Here is a 15805-nt window from a genome sequence, read left to right as displayed (position 1 = left end):
AGAACAGCCCTTCGACCGTCTGGCGACCATGATTATGTATTTATTGTACACTTCCAACCAGTACCACTAGGGAGGGGGTGGGGGCTTCATCGCCAAGAAGCGTAGCCCAAGAAGCGTAGCCTATGTAACTGTATCCAAACCGAAATGCTTGTGCATGGCAAAGTCAATAGTAACCTTATCCCATCCTCAGACACCCAATGTAGGGTATCGACCATGTCAGGAAGTTCGCCTCCCCTTAATCACGGTCCGTCCCCTTCTTCTACCCCTTCCATGACTCTGCCCAGCCCAACCAAACCAAACCAAAACTCGTTATAGCCACAAAGGCTATGGCGTAGACAATGAAGATCAAAGAAACCCGGGCCACCCAACAATAACCTCCCGCTCTTTCGCCCACTCTCCATCACTACTTTTTGACTGGCCTTGATGAGACTATAACGCAGTCATCCACGTCGCTAGTCGCATTAGCGCCATTAGCATCATCATCGCTCTCCTGCTTGAGGCCGACGTCGGCCGCTTCCCTCTTTCGTTTCACGGGCCGTGCAGGTTCGACCTGCGGCTTGGGTACTTCCACTCTAGGCTGCAAGAGAGCCCGAGCCTGTTGCAGGTCCAGGGCTTCATCCCTAGCTTGCACCTGAGGCTCCTGGTGCCCCCGAGGGGGAACGACTCTAGAATCAAGCGGCCTGTCCCAGGCGGGGGGGGAGTCCGTCTTACTGGGGACCTGCCATTTCAAGCCCACGCGCATCAAAGGGCTGTCCAAGGACCGTGTAATGTTCAGCGGCCATATACCTGCGTTCCGGAAGCCGGTCCGTATATGATCCGTTGTCATGGCAGACTGGCGTGCCCTGCGATAGCAGGCAAACAAGTCCCTCTTTCCCTCCACCGTCGCATCGTCCCAGGAATCGAGCAAGCCTACTTCATTTCTGTACGCGGTTTTCATGGATGGGAAAACATTGAGATCCAGAGGTTGCAGGAGGTGGGACGAATGATGCGGGAGGAAAGTCACGTAGATTCTGTTGATGTAGCAGAGAAACATAAAGTCAACGGTCTCAAAACAAGGTCTCCCTTCGAGAATCAGTAGCCTAGACTCATGGGGGTTAGCGGGCGTGGTGGCCGGGATGAAAACCTCCCGCAACCAGGCCACAGCCACCTCTTCTTCGGTCGACGGAGATTCGTCGTCCGATGACCCGGACGCCCAGTCGGTAGCATCCCGAATGTCCAGGTGGAACCATTGCTGTTGAGCCGGTTCGCCCTTGTAGATTACCATGGGAGAAATCGCACGGCCAGTGGCATTAACTGCCTCAAACATTGTTACCCAAGCTCTGGATTGGCTTTGTTTTTTCTGGACATTGATGCGTTCGGTAAATCCTAGAATTAGACCATTCAGCCCCTGGTCCTCAATGATGCTGACCTCGTCCATGTTCCATTTGTTGGCGGGGTCCATGGACTCAATTTCTGGGATTTGCAGACCGCGAAACCAGTCCCGAATATTATCAACCGATGCCGGTCTGAATTTCAAAGGAGCACAATACCTTGAGCGATAGACTCTGGCGTTTGGGTTGCGGCGGAGAAAGGATGTCGGCCAGTTTTTTCCAAAGGTCTCAGTCCCTCCTTCAAGACGTACTGTGCGCTCAGCGAATTCTCTAAGATCCATGGCTAACGGTTGGATCCTAAGATGGCCCTGAATTTCGATCCAATTGGCCAGACGTTTTTCTTGGGCAGCAGATAGCTTCTGCGGTCCAACAAGCAGCCTCGGTGGGCCAGTGGGGAGGTGTTGTTGACCAGGCGGAAGCTTGCTTGGAGCGCCGGGTGGTTTCGGGCCACCAACGGCGGGCTTTTGCGGGCCAGTCGGCGGCTTTGGAGGGCCGGCGGCTGGTTTCTGGGGTCCGGTAGGGGGCTTCGGCGGGATAGAAGGCGGCTTCTGTATTCCAGCCAGTGCCTTTGGCCGCGCGGGGGTTGGCTTCTGTGATCCAGGACCCTTCGGCTGACCAGGAGGCGGCTTCTGCTTGCCCAGCTTAGTCCCAGGCGGATTCGGTTTGTTTACAGGTGGCTTTGACGGTCCAGAGGGCGGCTTCTGAGAGCCCGAAGGGGTTTTCCGTGGGCCGGTGGGTGGCTTCTGGGAACCAGCAGAGATATTCAGCGGACTAGCAGGCATGCTCTGCGGGTGGCCGGGCGGCTTCTGCTGGCCAAGATATGGGTTCTGGGGGCTTTCATGGTGGCTCTGTCGGCCAGGATACGGGTTTCGCGGGCTAAAAGACGTTTGATTCGAGCTAGTGTATGGGTCATACGGCTCATATGGGCTCTCTCGACCAGCAGAGGGGTTATGCTGGGCGAAATGAATATTCGGTGGGCCACTGTATGGCTGGTGCGAACCAGCATACGGGCTATGTGTCTCGTAGGGCTCGTAGGGACTCTGTGTGTCGGAGTGGTAGAGTTGCTGGCTGAGAGAAGACCTACGCGGGTTGCCATAGAAGGACTGCGGCTCGCCTTGATGGGGCTGGAGTCCGTTGGAGTCCCTTCGTGGGCCGGCAGAGAGCCTCGGCGGACTCGCAGAGCGTTTCCGGCCAATGCCTATTCCCAAGGCCTGGCTCTCGTCCTGAAGGACCCTTCGGGGGATTCCCCATTCAATAGCGGCCCTCCGGATAGATCGCCCGTTGGCGATAGACTCCAAGGCCAAGTCCATCTCGTCGCCGTCGTAGCTGCTCATTTCTGGTCAAGTAGCAGGGCCGAAGTTCTACCAAGAATCAAACAGATATTAGCAAAGATGTCGACGACTGGACTCGCGGTGTTGTCTGATTGATTTGCAGACAAAGCAGAATGGGCAGTGCGGGTGGGAAATGGGCGAAAGTTGGTGTAAGTGTTCTGACCCCCTTTCTCAACGGCAAATTCGCTCGGAGAATTGACGTGATCTGGGAGAAAATGAAATTCTTCGGTTCTCGGTGCTAACCGTATTGCGACAAGGCTGAGGACCCCAGAGATCCTGCTAATTGTGTGCCTTAGACGTGACGCGTGCCTTCCCCTTAAAATCAGCTCCTTCAGCCCGCCAAGTGCCACTTTCTAGTCGCCATTTATGCAAGATCCTTGCACAGCTGTTGTTAACCCTGAGGACATCACCCTTATCGGCCCCTTGATCTTGTCATATGCACCCATCTTTGCGACCCTCTTGGCAGCCCCTGTCACCTCCGCCAGCTGTCAGCCGTCACTTTAGCCCACAGGCAAGACCATCACGACCAGCCAATTGTGGCTCCAAGAAGCTATCTTCAAGTTCAGGTTAGCTACGAGGCCCTCAGTTCGCTTCTGCCTTGTGTTTTGCGGTCGTTTTTGGCGTTGGGTTTTCTTCCTCAGCCTTGATACTCTTAATTGAAGTATTACACCCACTCGTTTCCTCACAATGTCCCCTCTTCTCGCCCAATCTCGCCGGGCTCTTCCGCAGCAGCTCCGAGCCGCCGCCGCCCGTCGCCATGTCTCGACTGCCGGCTCCAGCAAGCCTAGCGGCTCCAGCTTCAAGATGACGGCCTACATGGCGGGCCTTGCTGTTGTCGGCACCGCCAGCTACATGTATGGCACCGACAGCCGCGCCTCTATCCACCGCTACGTCGTCCCGCCGCTACTCCGCACCATCTTCCCCGACGCCGAAGACGCACACCACGTCGGCACTGCCGTTCTCGAGTCCCTGTACAGCGTCGGTCTGCACCCACGCGAGCGTACACCCGATAGCCCCGCCCTGGCCACCAACGTCTTCGACAAGGCGCTCGTCAACCCTATAGGCATTAGCGCCGGCCTCGACAAGCACGCTGACATCCCCGACGTGCTGTTTGATCTGGGCGCCGGCATTGTTGAGGTTGGCGGCTGCACGCCACTGGCACAGCCCGGAAACGATCGTCCCCGCCTGTTCCGCGTGCCCGTGCTCGAGGGTCTAGTCAACCGGTACGGACTCAACTCACACGGTGCTGATGCCATGGCGCGCAAGTTGCGCGAGCGCGTGGTCCGCTACGCACTGGCCCACGGTGTCTCGGAAGAGGATGTGCTAAATGGCAACGTGGCAGTCGACGGCGCCGATGCTCCCCTGCCGCCGGGAAGTCTTCGGGCCGGCAAGATGTTGCTCGTGCAGGTAGCCAAGAACAAGGCCACGAACCAGACGGATGTTGAGGCAGTGGCACGCGACTACGTCTACTGCGTGAAGCGCCTTGCGCCGTACGCCGATGTGCTGGTTGTCAATGTCAGCAGCCCCAACACGCCGGGCCTGCGGGATCTCCAGGCAGTTGAGCCCCTGACGCGCCTGTTGACAGCGGTCGTCGAGGAGGCGAACAAGACGCAGCGCCGCACACGGCCGCGCGTCATGGTCAAGGTGTCGCCAGACGAGGACGAGGCAGCCCAGATGGACGGGATCGTCCAGGCAGTCGCAGCCAGCGGAGTGGATGGCGTGATTGTCGGCAACACGACGAGCCGCCGTGCCGGACTTGTCGCGCAAAGCGTACCGTTGACGGGCCGTGAGCAGCGTGCGCTCCAGGAGACGGGCGGCTACTCGGGCCCTGAAATGTTCCCCCGCACGCTGGACCTCGTCAGCCGGTACCGCAAATTGTTTGACGAGCAGCTGGTCGATGGCAACAAGGACAGAATGACTCTGTTTGCTACTGGCGGCATCACGGACGGAAAGCAGGCGCTGCAGGTGCTTGGGGCTGGAGCCAGCGCAGCCATGGTATACACAACGATGGTGTACAACGGAGCTGGTACTGTCACAAGAATCAAGGACGAGATGGTCAAGGAGATGAAGTAACAAGAGCGTTACTGTATATAAAACTAGAGGTTATAGAATTAAATGGTAGTAGGACAGCATACTTTACACTGGAAAATCATACACTTGGGGCGGGCACTGTATTATAATCGTCTCCTTGCTTGTGACTATGTGCTCTCGCGCCATTATTAGGCCTGTGTATCCATGGATGAGTAACACAATGCAACTAAGCGGCTTTGTTGGCCATCCACTGTGAATTGCAGAAAACTACCGAGAGCCTGAAATGAATCACCCATTCATGCTTTGCAAACATGATTCAAGTGGCACCTGGATATTCCTCTTAAACGACCCTCAAGACTAGCTAAAATGATCTCCCTCGCCTAGCTTGTTCACCACGCCCTTTCGCAGCTGGCGACGGAGCTTCTCGCCCTTCATCGCCTTGATCCTGTCCTCTCTTACCTTCTTCTTGCGCTCATAGACGGCGCGGATGCATGCACGCAATTGCCCTTTGCCTTCAGCGTAGTTTGCCTGCGCCAGTGCCGCCACGCTCTCAACCTGCTTTGGTGTGTAGACAAAGTTCCAAGTGCTCAAATAGTCGGATGTGCGCGGATCAACACCGGGCACATTGTCGTTGGCCAGCAGTGGCAAGTAGATGACAGCTATGCCAGCCGTAGCCCAGGAAACACCGTTGTTTGAAAAGTCGGTCACGGCTTTGGAGGGAGGGACATCTCCGGTTTCGGCTGTGTTGGCTTCGGACGTCTGGCCGATCCAGATGGTGCAATAACCAAGGCCTTTCTCCTCGGGAGGGCCGCTTCTCGTGTCAAATTTACGACCTGCATCCTCCTTCTGGGCACTTTCGATAGCATTGTTAGTTTCGGTTAATGATGAGCCTCCAGCCTTTTCGATTTCTTTTCCCGCCTCCTCGGGCGAAACACCCTTGGGCCAGCCAATACCGGTCGGCCAGCCACGGATCTTGCGTTGGCGAGCATAGCCATCGGTAACACCTAGCCAGTTATCGTTTTTGATATCAGCGGAGTTGTCAAAAGCAATAATGACCTCAACATCACGTCCCGGTCGCAGGAGCGGGTATATCGGCAGGTTGTTGGACATCCCGGCATCCATCAGTTGGATGTACTTGTCATGCAGTATACTATCAGGAGTTGTTCTAGCCAGTTGGCCGTGCATGCCGTAAGCAAAATTTGGCAGAGTTGCTGGCTCAATGGGATGAACTTTGCTGAGATCAGCACTGCGACCGGTAACAAGCTGGTCAAGAGCGCCAAACCCGCTGATACTACGCATAATTGGCTGGATTTCGCGGTAGTAGTGGTTCAGGGTTGCACAAAAGGCCGATCCAAAGACGCCCATGAGCAGTGGCATGCGGATCTCTGGCAGGTGAAAACCGTCTTCCTGTGGCATGTCGACTCCTTTATTGAAGCGGCGGCCAAGAGCCCAGGTGGGTATCCCAGCTGAGAACTCCTCACAGAAGAATTCGTAGGGCGTGATTTCGAACCACTGGAACCAGGCCTCTTTCTTGGCTACGGTTTTTTCATTCTCGGTCGAAGCCCGGTCCTCGTTGTCGTCGTCAAGCTTCGGGATCTCATGTCGCACAGCGGTATAGATGGGCATTGGAGCTTGTCCGTAGCGAATGTACTTTTGCTGGCTCGATAGTTTGAAGTTTTCGTGGTTGATTCCAAGATGGCTTTTGGGGACAAGTAGACGAGAGGATAGTAGAACTCCGTATATGTCGACGAGACCAAGTTGGGCGTTGGGGTCGCCCTTGAGCTTCTCGACGAGGCCCTCCAAAAGATACTTGTTGGTTGGGGCAGAGCTCATGGCATCCAAGGCCACTGGGGGATATGCGATGTGCACTCCAAGTCGGGCTTTGAGGTGATCCAAAACTTTGTTGACCTTTCCATTGGAAAGTGATGAATTGAGAATAGCCTGGAGCCAGCATGAACCACTCACGCCGGCTGTGTACATTACACAGTCTAAAAGACCGTCCTGCTCGGCAGCTAGCAACGAGCCAGCACCGGCTACCAAAGCCCTTAAGCCGCCTCCGGAACCACACACGGCGATTACAGGCACGTCTTCGGGATTGACGTTGGTCTCTTCCAGATCCAGATAGCGGGCCAAAGCCACAGCAGCCATTTTACGTCTACGTGAGACAAACTCCTTTTCCTCTTCGCATAGCTCATTGGAAACACGGACTTTAGCGGCATAACGAATTTCGGGGTTGGCAATCGGGTCGTGGGCATCCGACCATATTTCGTCAGCAAGCGACCCCGGAGCCATGGAAAGCTCTCTCTGGAGTTTCCGGAAGTAGGCCGGCACCAACCTCGACCACTCGGGAAGAATCAAGTCGACGATCTTGTCGGTCAGCAGCGTCCACTCGATATCCATGGAGTCGGAAAAGACCTCAAAGTTGTTGGCAAAGTTGGCCCATGCTGTGTTCAGAGGTGTAGGAGGGGCTAGAAACCCCGGCTCTTCCGATGATGATGCATCCGAGTCCGCGGATACGCCAGGTGGCTTGAGTTGGTCGAACTCATCTGACGGATACAGAAGCCATATAAACAGCAGCGCAGATGTGGCCACGGCAGTCGCCGAGGTCGAAGGGCGATGGGTCCGAGCGGATTCCGAGGATCCGGGTGTGCGGGACTTGGATGACGTAAAAATATCCCGGTAAAACGAGCCCGGCCGGAGCTGGTGGCCTTTCCTGCGGCACGGGGGGGTCTTGGCGGCTGTGGTGGCGCTGTAGAGTCTGTGGCTCTGGGCTTTGAACAGGGGAGAGGCCGGCGGTCGAGATCGGCAGATGTGTGAAGCCCGGCGAAGCAGAGGCGGGACTCGTGGCATCTTTGAGCGGGTGAGCCCGTAATATTAGATTAAGGCGGGTAAATAGATTAAATAAAAGAACAATTAACTCTGTTGGAGACCAAAGCACATGAGCAAGAAGAAAAAACACCAAGAAGAAATCAAATGAATGCAAATTCGCTGCTCAACGCGAGCTTCTGGAATGCCAATTGGCCTTGGGCCGCTCGTTATGGTAACTGCTATTGAAGCTTGAGCAGCTTGACGAGTACAGGGTACGTGGTACGGTGTGCTAGCAGGTACTTTGAAAACACGCAGCTTTCAGTGCAAATTCAGGTATTCACTAACTATTATGCCAGTACTGTACGTTTTTGCCATGACGAATGTACAATAAGCTTCCCATATCCCAGTCATGCTTCCAACCCTACACCTATCTCACTAACCCTACATAGCCGAGTAGTTGAAAATGAGCAGAAACGGCCTGTCGTTAATGACTTTGGCGATTGTGTGCAAGCGCACTTCGGCTTCATTCTGCCATCTTTGTTCTCCCTTTCGGGACACATTCTGTTTGTCCAAGCTAGGGTGTTCCAGTAGAGAACCCTATCCACCTGGCTTGGCTGGACCCTAGATGCCTCGTGTAACACAGCCCCTTTCCCAAGTTCTACACTATAAGGGTTACTTGACAACCCACAACCTCAAAATGCGATGGGCATCCTGTTGTCGTATTGAATTGAACTTGGCCGTCTGGACGCACATGTGGCGGAGCCGTGGACGTGGATGTGGGCTGCGAAAAGCGGCTGTCATGCTGGCAACACAAGTTCAAGCCCATATTGCGATTAGTACTTGACATATCCACATATTTGGAGTGCTGTAGTTCACCAAGTTCGATATTGTGTGCATATGTTTGCAGATGCCTGACCCTTTGTGCATGTCCAAATTTCACATCCCCAAAGATCGACACAATCTCTCATTTTTCATTACCCCTAAACATTAAAGACCCAGACCCTCGGCCAGGGACCAGCGACCCTGCCAACGGCCTTCTCTGCACAGAATGTCCCCTGACTACGATGAGGTGGATCAAAAACTACATCCCGTTTAGGCTTAGCGTCGCAGAATGCCCCCTTTTTGTCTCTTTTTTCTGAGAGGATGAAAAGGAGGAAACTTTTGGGCTTGGGGCCTTGGGAGGCTTCATTTCGACAGCCGAGACGGGTTTTCTGGAGCTCTGAACCTGCCAAAAGCCTGGGCCATGTGCTAAACACACCCGCAAAGAGGATCAAGCCAGAGTCGAGAGTGTGAGTGTCTGCAGGACAAGCGCCAGGGTGGCTGCATGAGCCAGGCCCAAATGAGACGACCCAGGGCCCCGCTTGGCTTCTTTAGGGGGATAGCCAGAGCTTATAGGGGTCGCTACAGGCGCCGAGGCACTGTTTGGTGCCTGAGGAAGCCGTGGGGCACGCTGAAGAAAGCGTGGGCCCACTACCGGGTGTAGACATGAATGTGTGTACATCTGTACAAGTAGCTGGTTGCATTTGCATTGCAATGTGTTCTTTTGGCCGCTAATGAGTGGCTCCCGGGTGTTGTTATTTTCTGGTTGCCCCGTGGTGATGAGTGAGCCCGTGGGAGCCTGGCTGGTGTCTGTATGTGTAGTTGTGTGTATGTACATACATACATATGTACATATGTACGTTATGTATGCGTATATGTACTTGTACCTTGGCTGCCGTATATTGTGTGTATGTATGTACTGCCAGTTCTGCCGTGCCTGCTGGAACCTGTACCGGTACTTGTGCGTGGTGCCCTCCTGCTGCAGCATTCCGTCTCCAGGGGCCCCCTCGCCCTGATCCCTTTCTATTTTACCTTGTGTCCACTTGTTTTCACCCCTACGCTGGATATGCGAGCTTTTGGACTTGTACCAGTACATTGGTTTTCTGTTCTACGTTTCACGTACTGCTGGGTATCACCAGGCCTGATTTTCCGTCTCCCTGCCCTTTCGTCTCCCCTTTCTTTTCCTGTCTGCCGCGATTCTCTGCAGTGTCTATTCATCTCTTCGCATTCTGCTTCCCTCCTGCAGCCGGTGTCGTCTTGAGCCTTTTGCCAACCCGTGTTAATTTTCTAATTCCCATCTTTTCTTTTCTTTTTCTTCGCGCTTCTGCTTCGTTCGTTCCGCCTCTGCTTCTTGTCCTGGCCCGATTGCTGTCCTCCGATCGCGACCAATCACAAGCCGCTCCCCGTTTTCGACTCGAGCCACGCAACTTCTCTTTGGTGAGTATCCTCCTGCCCTCTGCTCTCTTGCCGCTGCCGATTATGAAGCACCGCCGGCCCGGGATAGTCGTTGGTTGATATTGCCGGAAGGGTGCTCGAATTGCGGTGCGTGGCCCGTTGTGCCTCCCCGAAACTTGGCTCTCGCCCTCGTGACAACGCGTGCACGGCAGAGGGGGCAAAGAGCGTGAGGTTGCAAAGCTGCAGCTCGCCCCTTTTTCTCTGCCCAATTTCCAACTTCCCCATTCAAACCGAAACACACATACATCTGCTGCAGCCTCACAAAACCAGTCGTTCTAACAGTTGTGCTGTGACCATAGACACATTCGCTCTTTACATAACATCAACCACTTGTCACAATGGGTAAGGAAAGAAATGCCGTGAATGTCTTCCCTCCCCCTCTCACATGTCGGTTCGACCGATACGAGGCATGAGTCCTCCATCTAGCTACGTGGGAAGGCAACGAAATACTACGGCAGGAGCATCGGTACATTGGTATCAGCATCAAAATTGGCAATTGCCTCGCAAACCACCATAACCAACCACCCCCGATTGTCGTTGCATCTCCATCTCGAAAGTCGGCAGGCACGCGTGTAAACACGGCAGGAACACAAATCACCCTCTGTGCCTGCTGTTTTCTGCCACGCCCGCTTGTTGGGGGGTTTCCCACCGGGCCGCAGGTTTCTGGGCTCTTCTGCCTTGGTTATTTTTCTCTTTTGGCTACGCGATCAAAGTCTTTGCCTGCTTTATGCTCATCGTGAATTCGACGCTCGCCAAGCCCTCGCACTCCATCGTCGATCCAGAGAACCCAGAAGAGTCGATCCCCCAACACCAACAACCACCATGACCGCCACGCTGCCAGCCGCGCTGCCGGCGTCTGAAGACAACGCCAGCATTGCGGAATCCGGAGTCTCACAAGCTACGGAATCCTCGCTCGTCTCCGCTTCGTCCGCAAGCCAGCTGAGTGAGAGCACCATTCTGTTGGCGCCATACAACGAGGCTTCGGGAGATGCCGAGCCGTCCGCCGGTGGCGCTGATACTCCCACAACAGAGCCAACCAACGAGACCAAGGCCAAGTCCGGCCACCAGAGCCCCATGTCCAGCCGCGACACCAGCAGTGGAACGGGCGACATCAGCCATGACGGAAAATGGTCGCCAACTCTGAAACGACTACGTACCTCGAGTGGTGTGTACTTTGAGCTCTCGCCCAAGCCATTGATTCGCAGCCTTTGCACCAAGAAGCCACACGCTGCTTGCCATCCGACCTTTGCTACTCTGCTGATGTTTCCAATAACCACAACCGACTGACCTGATGTCCCAAACTCACTGGACTTGCCTGCTAACTTTTGCCTTTCACAGCTTCTACTGCTCCGTCGACCACGCCTTCGCCGGCACCTGCCGCTGCAGCCGACCCCCAGAATGTCGTTCGCCGCAAGCTAACGGGCTATGTTGGTTTTGCCAACCTGCCCAACCAGTGGCACCGCAAGAGTGTCCGCAAGGGCTTCAACTTCAACGTCATGGTTGTTGGTGAGTTAGCCCGCCACTTTGACGTCTCGTCTGCGCTGCTTCTAACTATTCTTGCTATCCAGGTGAATCAGGATTGGGCAAGTCGACCCTGGTCAACACCCTGTTCAACACTTCGCTCTACCCCCCCAAGGAGGCCAAGAGTCCTAGCGCCGACATCATTCCCAAGACTGTTACCATCCAGTCAATCAGCGCGGATATTGAGGAGGCTGGTGTTCGTCTGCGTCTGACTGTTGTCGACACTCCTGGCTTTGGTGACTTTGTTAACAACGACGAGTCGTGGCGCCCGATTGTCGAAAACATTGAACAGCGCTTCGATGCCTACTTGGATGCCGAGAACAAGGTTAATCGCATGAACATCGTCGACAACCGCATCCATGCTTGCGTTTTCTTCATCCACCCCACCGGCCACTCTCTGAAGCCTCTTGACATCGAGGTCATGCGCCGCCTTCACACCAAGGTCAACCTGATCCCTGTCATTGCCAAGGCTGATACCTTGACCGACGAGGAGATTCTCGCTTTTAAGTCTCGTGTAAGTTGACTGTCCACATGCATATAATATAGGGAATGACTAGATGCTAACCCGCTTTTAGATTCTTGCCGATATCAAGTACCATGGTATTCAGATCTTCGAAGGTCCTCGCTACGAGCTCGATGACGAGGAGACCATTGCCGAGAACAACGAAATTATGTCAAAGGTTCCCTTCGCTGTTGTTGGCGCTCCCAACGAGATCACCGTTGCTGATGGCCGCAGGGTCCGTGGTCGCCGCTACCCTTGGGGTATCATTGAGGTCGACAACGAGGAGCACTGTGACTTTGTCAAGCTGCGCCAGATGCTCATTCGTACCCACATGGAGGAGCTCAAGGAGCACACCAACAACCTCTTGTACGAGAACTACCGTACCGAGAAACTGCTTGGCATGGGTGTCTCTCAGGATCCCAGCGTCTTCAAGGAGGTCAACCCTGCTGTCAAGCAGGAGGAGGAGCGCGCCCTGCACGAGCAGAAGCTAGCCAAGATGGAAGCTGAAATGAAGATGGTATTCCAGCAAAAAGTCTCAGAAAAGGAAAGCAAGCTGAAGCAGTCGGAAGAGGAGCTGTATGCTCGTCATCGCGAAATGAAGGATCAGCTGGAGCGCCAGCGCCAAGAGCTCGAGGAGAAGAAGTCGCGCCTGGAGAGCGGCCGGCCACTAGAGAAGGAGGGCAAGCGGAAGGGTTTCTCTCTACGTTAAAACGTGTGCCGTCTGGCACACCATGTGCCCTTCTCTTCGCCTCTCCTGTACCTTTTCCTCACCTCTGGCAGCACTCCTTCACCACGATCAACCAAATTCCTTGCAGTACCGTCATGTCCGCTACAATACCAGCCCACCGCGTTCTTTTGTTTTCTTTGTTTTCCTGTCCCTTTGTCGTTTCTCTCTTCTCAACATTCCTTGCTGCAGCTTGAGTTCAGTGCGGCTTTCCTTGGTTCACGTTTATCCTTGTTGCTGACACTGGTTCTTTGATTCATTTTCCTTTTTAATTATTGATTCCCTTTTTTTCGTACTACTCTTCTTTTTGATATAATATGTCCTTCCCATCCAAAAACCTGGTTAACCTGTCCGCATTTTTACGCCGGTGCTGACATCGACGTGTGGTCTGGGCCACAAGCGGTCTACGTGGTGATGCTTGTGCTGCTCTGCACTACTGTCGCAGAAGAGTGTACATCATTCCCTCTTTTAGTCCGTTCTTGTATACATATTTGGCATATTCTTGAGGGAGGTTGACTTGTAGTTGCGTTCGAGTGTTTGGTCTTGTGAATGCTTCTTGAGATAAAAGTAAATCCAGCTACTTGGGCTCGACCTACAGAACATAAATATTCAAGGTGGAAGAAAGACAACGATTATGAGACCAAACAAAACAAACGATATAATTGTACAAGGTACATAAGTTGAGAGACGCTTAGGAGATCCACGGTTACACACAGTAAGCGGCTCACACTGCTTTGTTGTTCTACGTGGGAAGCATCTAGGCACTGTTCTTCACTTTTGTTTTTCTCTTTTCTTGCCGTGTGAACAGAATGAACTGATGTGTATACAAGCCGACCGCTAGCCATGGTTCTTCATGCTCCCCCTCTTGTCTTCTCTATGCTACACATACCTATATGATACACGACGAGCTACACAGCTATTATGGATGCAAACCCAAAGCTGAAGCCGTCACTCTCACCCACACGGCTTTAGCGTGTCTTTCTTTCCTCTCCCCTCTCGTCCTCCCCGCTTAGCTTCTGCGCAGGTACCAGTTGAAGGCCAGCTGGCTGAACTCGTAGGGGAAGGGCGTGGGCACCTCGGACAGGCCGCGACGGGCGACGGGGTGGCGCAGGTAGATGGCAGCGCAGATGTTTTGGTTGACTTCGAGGTAGCGCGGGATAAAAGCAAAGGGGGCCAGGTGCTTGCGCGGCTGCCACGGGGTGGCATAGGGCTTGCTGGGGTCGACGGGGTTCTTTTCGGCGTCGTGCATCAGGCGCGCGAGCGTCTTTTGCTCGTCTAGCGTCAGCTGGTTGTCGCGCGCCAGCTGCTCCGAGCGCTTCTGCAGCTGCGGGCTGAGGTGCGCAAACGGGCTGAACTTGGGCTTGAAGTAGCCCTGGGCCTGGGCTTGGTTGCTGCCGGCGGCGGCACCCCCGCTGGCGGACGTCGGCGGCTGCTGCTCGACCTTGACGACTTCCATGTCACGGATCTTGAACCGGCCAATCAAGGTCGAAAGCTTCTGCACCATGGTGTCTTCCTCGGCAGCGTCGCTGGTGCGGCTAATGGCGCGGCGGGCTTGCTTCATAAACTCGCGCAGCTCCTGCTTCTCCTTGACGTTCATGTCGGTGGAAGAGGTCTGCAGCGCCTTGGCAGAGGCAAGCAGACGGCGCAGAATGAACCACTCCTTCTTGTCGGAGATGGTGTTTTGCTGAGAGGCCTGGGCCGTGACGAGAGATGCGGGCTTGGCCTCTTCGGGGGTTTGTTCAGCAGCTTCCGCGGCTTCTTCTTCTTCGGCTTCACCCTCTTCATTTTGGCCCTTCTGCTGGGGCTTGGACTTGGCGTAGATCTCGGCCTGCATCTTGCTCTTGGGCTTTCCGGTGGCGTACATGACCTTGTCGGGATCAACCTGGAACATGTCACCGGGGTTCAGAAGGTAAGCACCATAGCGCATCTGTAGAGCGAGTTAGCACGGGGAACTGAATGTGAGGACGGTACACACAAAAAACACACCTTTTTGCCGTTCACTGTCACACCACCGTGAATACAGAACTGACGAGCCTGGCGAGGACTGCTAGCAAACATGGCGCGAAACATGGCGATATCCAATCTCCGCTCCATAGGAGCAAAAGTCATGTGCATGTATGGCGTCATCTTGCTGATGGGCTTGGCGAGCAGAGCGCCAGGACGGTCGCGGGTCTGGCGGTTGCGCAAAAAGGCACTGGGCCATGATAGGCGGCCCTTTTGGGCCATGCTCTCCTCCTGGGTCTCCTTAGCCAAGCGGATCTGCTCAATCTTGGAGTAGTCTGAAGCCACGACGGTAGGGCGGGCATTGGGGTCATTGGGGTCGACCTCGAGACCAGAACCGCGACCGGCGGCTTGCTCGGAACCATCATAGGCAGCCAGGTACTCGGGCGGCATCTCAATGGCACCTGTGAGCCGGCGGCTAAACAGGCGAGTCCAGCGCTTCTCACCAATGTGCTCACCGTGGTAGGAGCGCAGGGCCTGCTTTGCTTGCCATTTTTGCTGGAAGAAGGTTCTGTTGGCGCGGGGAATAGTGGCCGAGTATTTTGAAAGGTTGTAGAGGTTGAACTTGTTCCACGATTGGCGGAGTTTCTAGCATGGGAGGGGGGATAATTAGACTCGGATCCACAGAAGAGACGCAGCCACAACAGCCCGGAGAGTATTCCTTGGGCCGCAATGGCATATAGTGTCTTTTCGACACAGAGAGGGGACAAGGGCCGTACCGGGTTCGAAATCACGTAGCGCTTGACGGCCGCCCTCATGTTGGCGGAGTGGCCCGCAAACTGGCGGTACCTCGGTTACGGAGGGAATCAATTGGCAGCGCAAGCGCGGCGGGAGAAGCAGAGCAGAAAGCCGGCCAAAAGCACAACTTGTGTATCAGAGAAGCGGAGCCGGGCGTGTACAGCCAGCCTCGTGGTCGTGTTGTCGTCAATCGTCGGGGATCGCCAGATTTAGGGTCTCACAAGCTTCATACCAAAATCTTTTCCCACCATCACCCACCAAAGTGTGGTTGGCAGGTTTCGCCTCGAGCTTTACGGCGGCCAGCTGGCGGCCAGCTGGCAATAGCCTTGAGGTGGGGCTGGTCTGCAGCAAAGGCGGTGAGAGCGCAACTGAAACTAAAATTTTTGGCGGGCTTTTTTTTTTCTTTTCGCAAACGGCAGAATTATTCACCTGTCGCGCTAAAGACGGTCTGCTTAGCTTTCGCCTGCTCGAATCCACGATTCAATCTTCACTCCAACCTTGGTTT

General features: G+C 54.6%; 5 protein-coding genes across 5 annotated transcripts; 2 read left to right on the top strand and 3 right to left on the bottom strand.

The window, feature by feature from the left end:
* Positions 1-403: 403 nt before the first annotated feature.
* On the bottom strand, positions 404-2704 carry BROUX77_007485 (uncharacterized protein; the record flags this gene model as incomplete). Its single annotated transcript, XM_073752584.1, has 1 exon — positions 404-2704. One exon carries the CDS (start codon positions 2702-2704, stop codon positions 404-406), a length of 2301 nt encoding a protein of 766 aa, XP_073601778.1.
* A 684-nt stretch (positions 2705-3388) lies between these two features.
* On the top strand, positions 3389-4774 carry BROUX77_007484 (uncharacterized protein; the record flags this gene model as incomplete). The annotated part of the gene is made up of 1 exon (XM_073752583.1): positions 3389-4774. One exon carries the CDS (start codon positions 3389-3391, stop codon positions 4772-4774), a length of 1386 nt encoding a protein of 461 aa, XP_073601777.1.
* Positions 4775-5089: 315 nt separating this feature from the next.
* BROUX77_007483 (uncharacterized protein) lies at positions 5090-7582 on the bottom strand (the record flags this gene model as incomplete). The annotated part of the gene is made up of 1 exon (XM_073752582.1): positions 5090-7582. One exon carries the CDS (start codon positions 7580-7582, stop codon positions 5090-5092), a length of 2493 nt encoding a protein of 830 aa, XP_073601776.1.
* A 3054-nt stretch (positions 7583-10636) lies between these two features.
* BROUX77_007482 (uncharacterized protein) lies at positions 10637-12546 on the top strand (the record flags this gene model as incomplete). Its single annotated transcript, XM_073752581.1, has 4 exons — positions 10637-10979; positions 11153-11320; positions 11383-11849; positions 11911-12546. 4 exons carry the CDS (start codon positions 10637-10639, stop codon positions 12544-12546), a joined length of 1614 nt encoding a protein of 537 aa, XP_073601775.1.
* Positions 12547-13570: 1024 nt separating this feature from the next.
* On the bottom strand, positions 13571-15320 carry BROUX77_007481 (uncharacterized protein; the record flags this gene model as incomplete). Its single annotated transcript, XM_073752580.1, has 3 exons — positions 13571-14488; positions 14548-15150; positions 15282-15320. The coding sequence occupies 3 exons, from the start codon at positions 15318-15320 to the stop codon at positions 13571-13573; spliced, it is 1560 nt and encodes a 519-aa protein (XP_073601774.1).
* Between the last annotated feature and the right edge of the window lie 485 nt (positions 15321-15805).

This window comes from Berkeleyomyces rouxiae, assembly GCF_048999995.1.
Source record: "Berkeleyomyces rouxiae strain 22BRR77 chromosome Unknown BrBRR77_ptg000012l, whole genome shotgun sequence".
Taxonomy (NCBI): domain Eukaryota; kingdom Fungi; phylum Ascomycota; class Sordariomycetes; order Microascales; family Ceratocystidaceae; genus Berkeleyomyces; species Berkeleyomyces rouxiae.
This window is presented reverse-complemented; position numbering and strand designations above follow the sequence as displayed.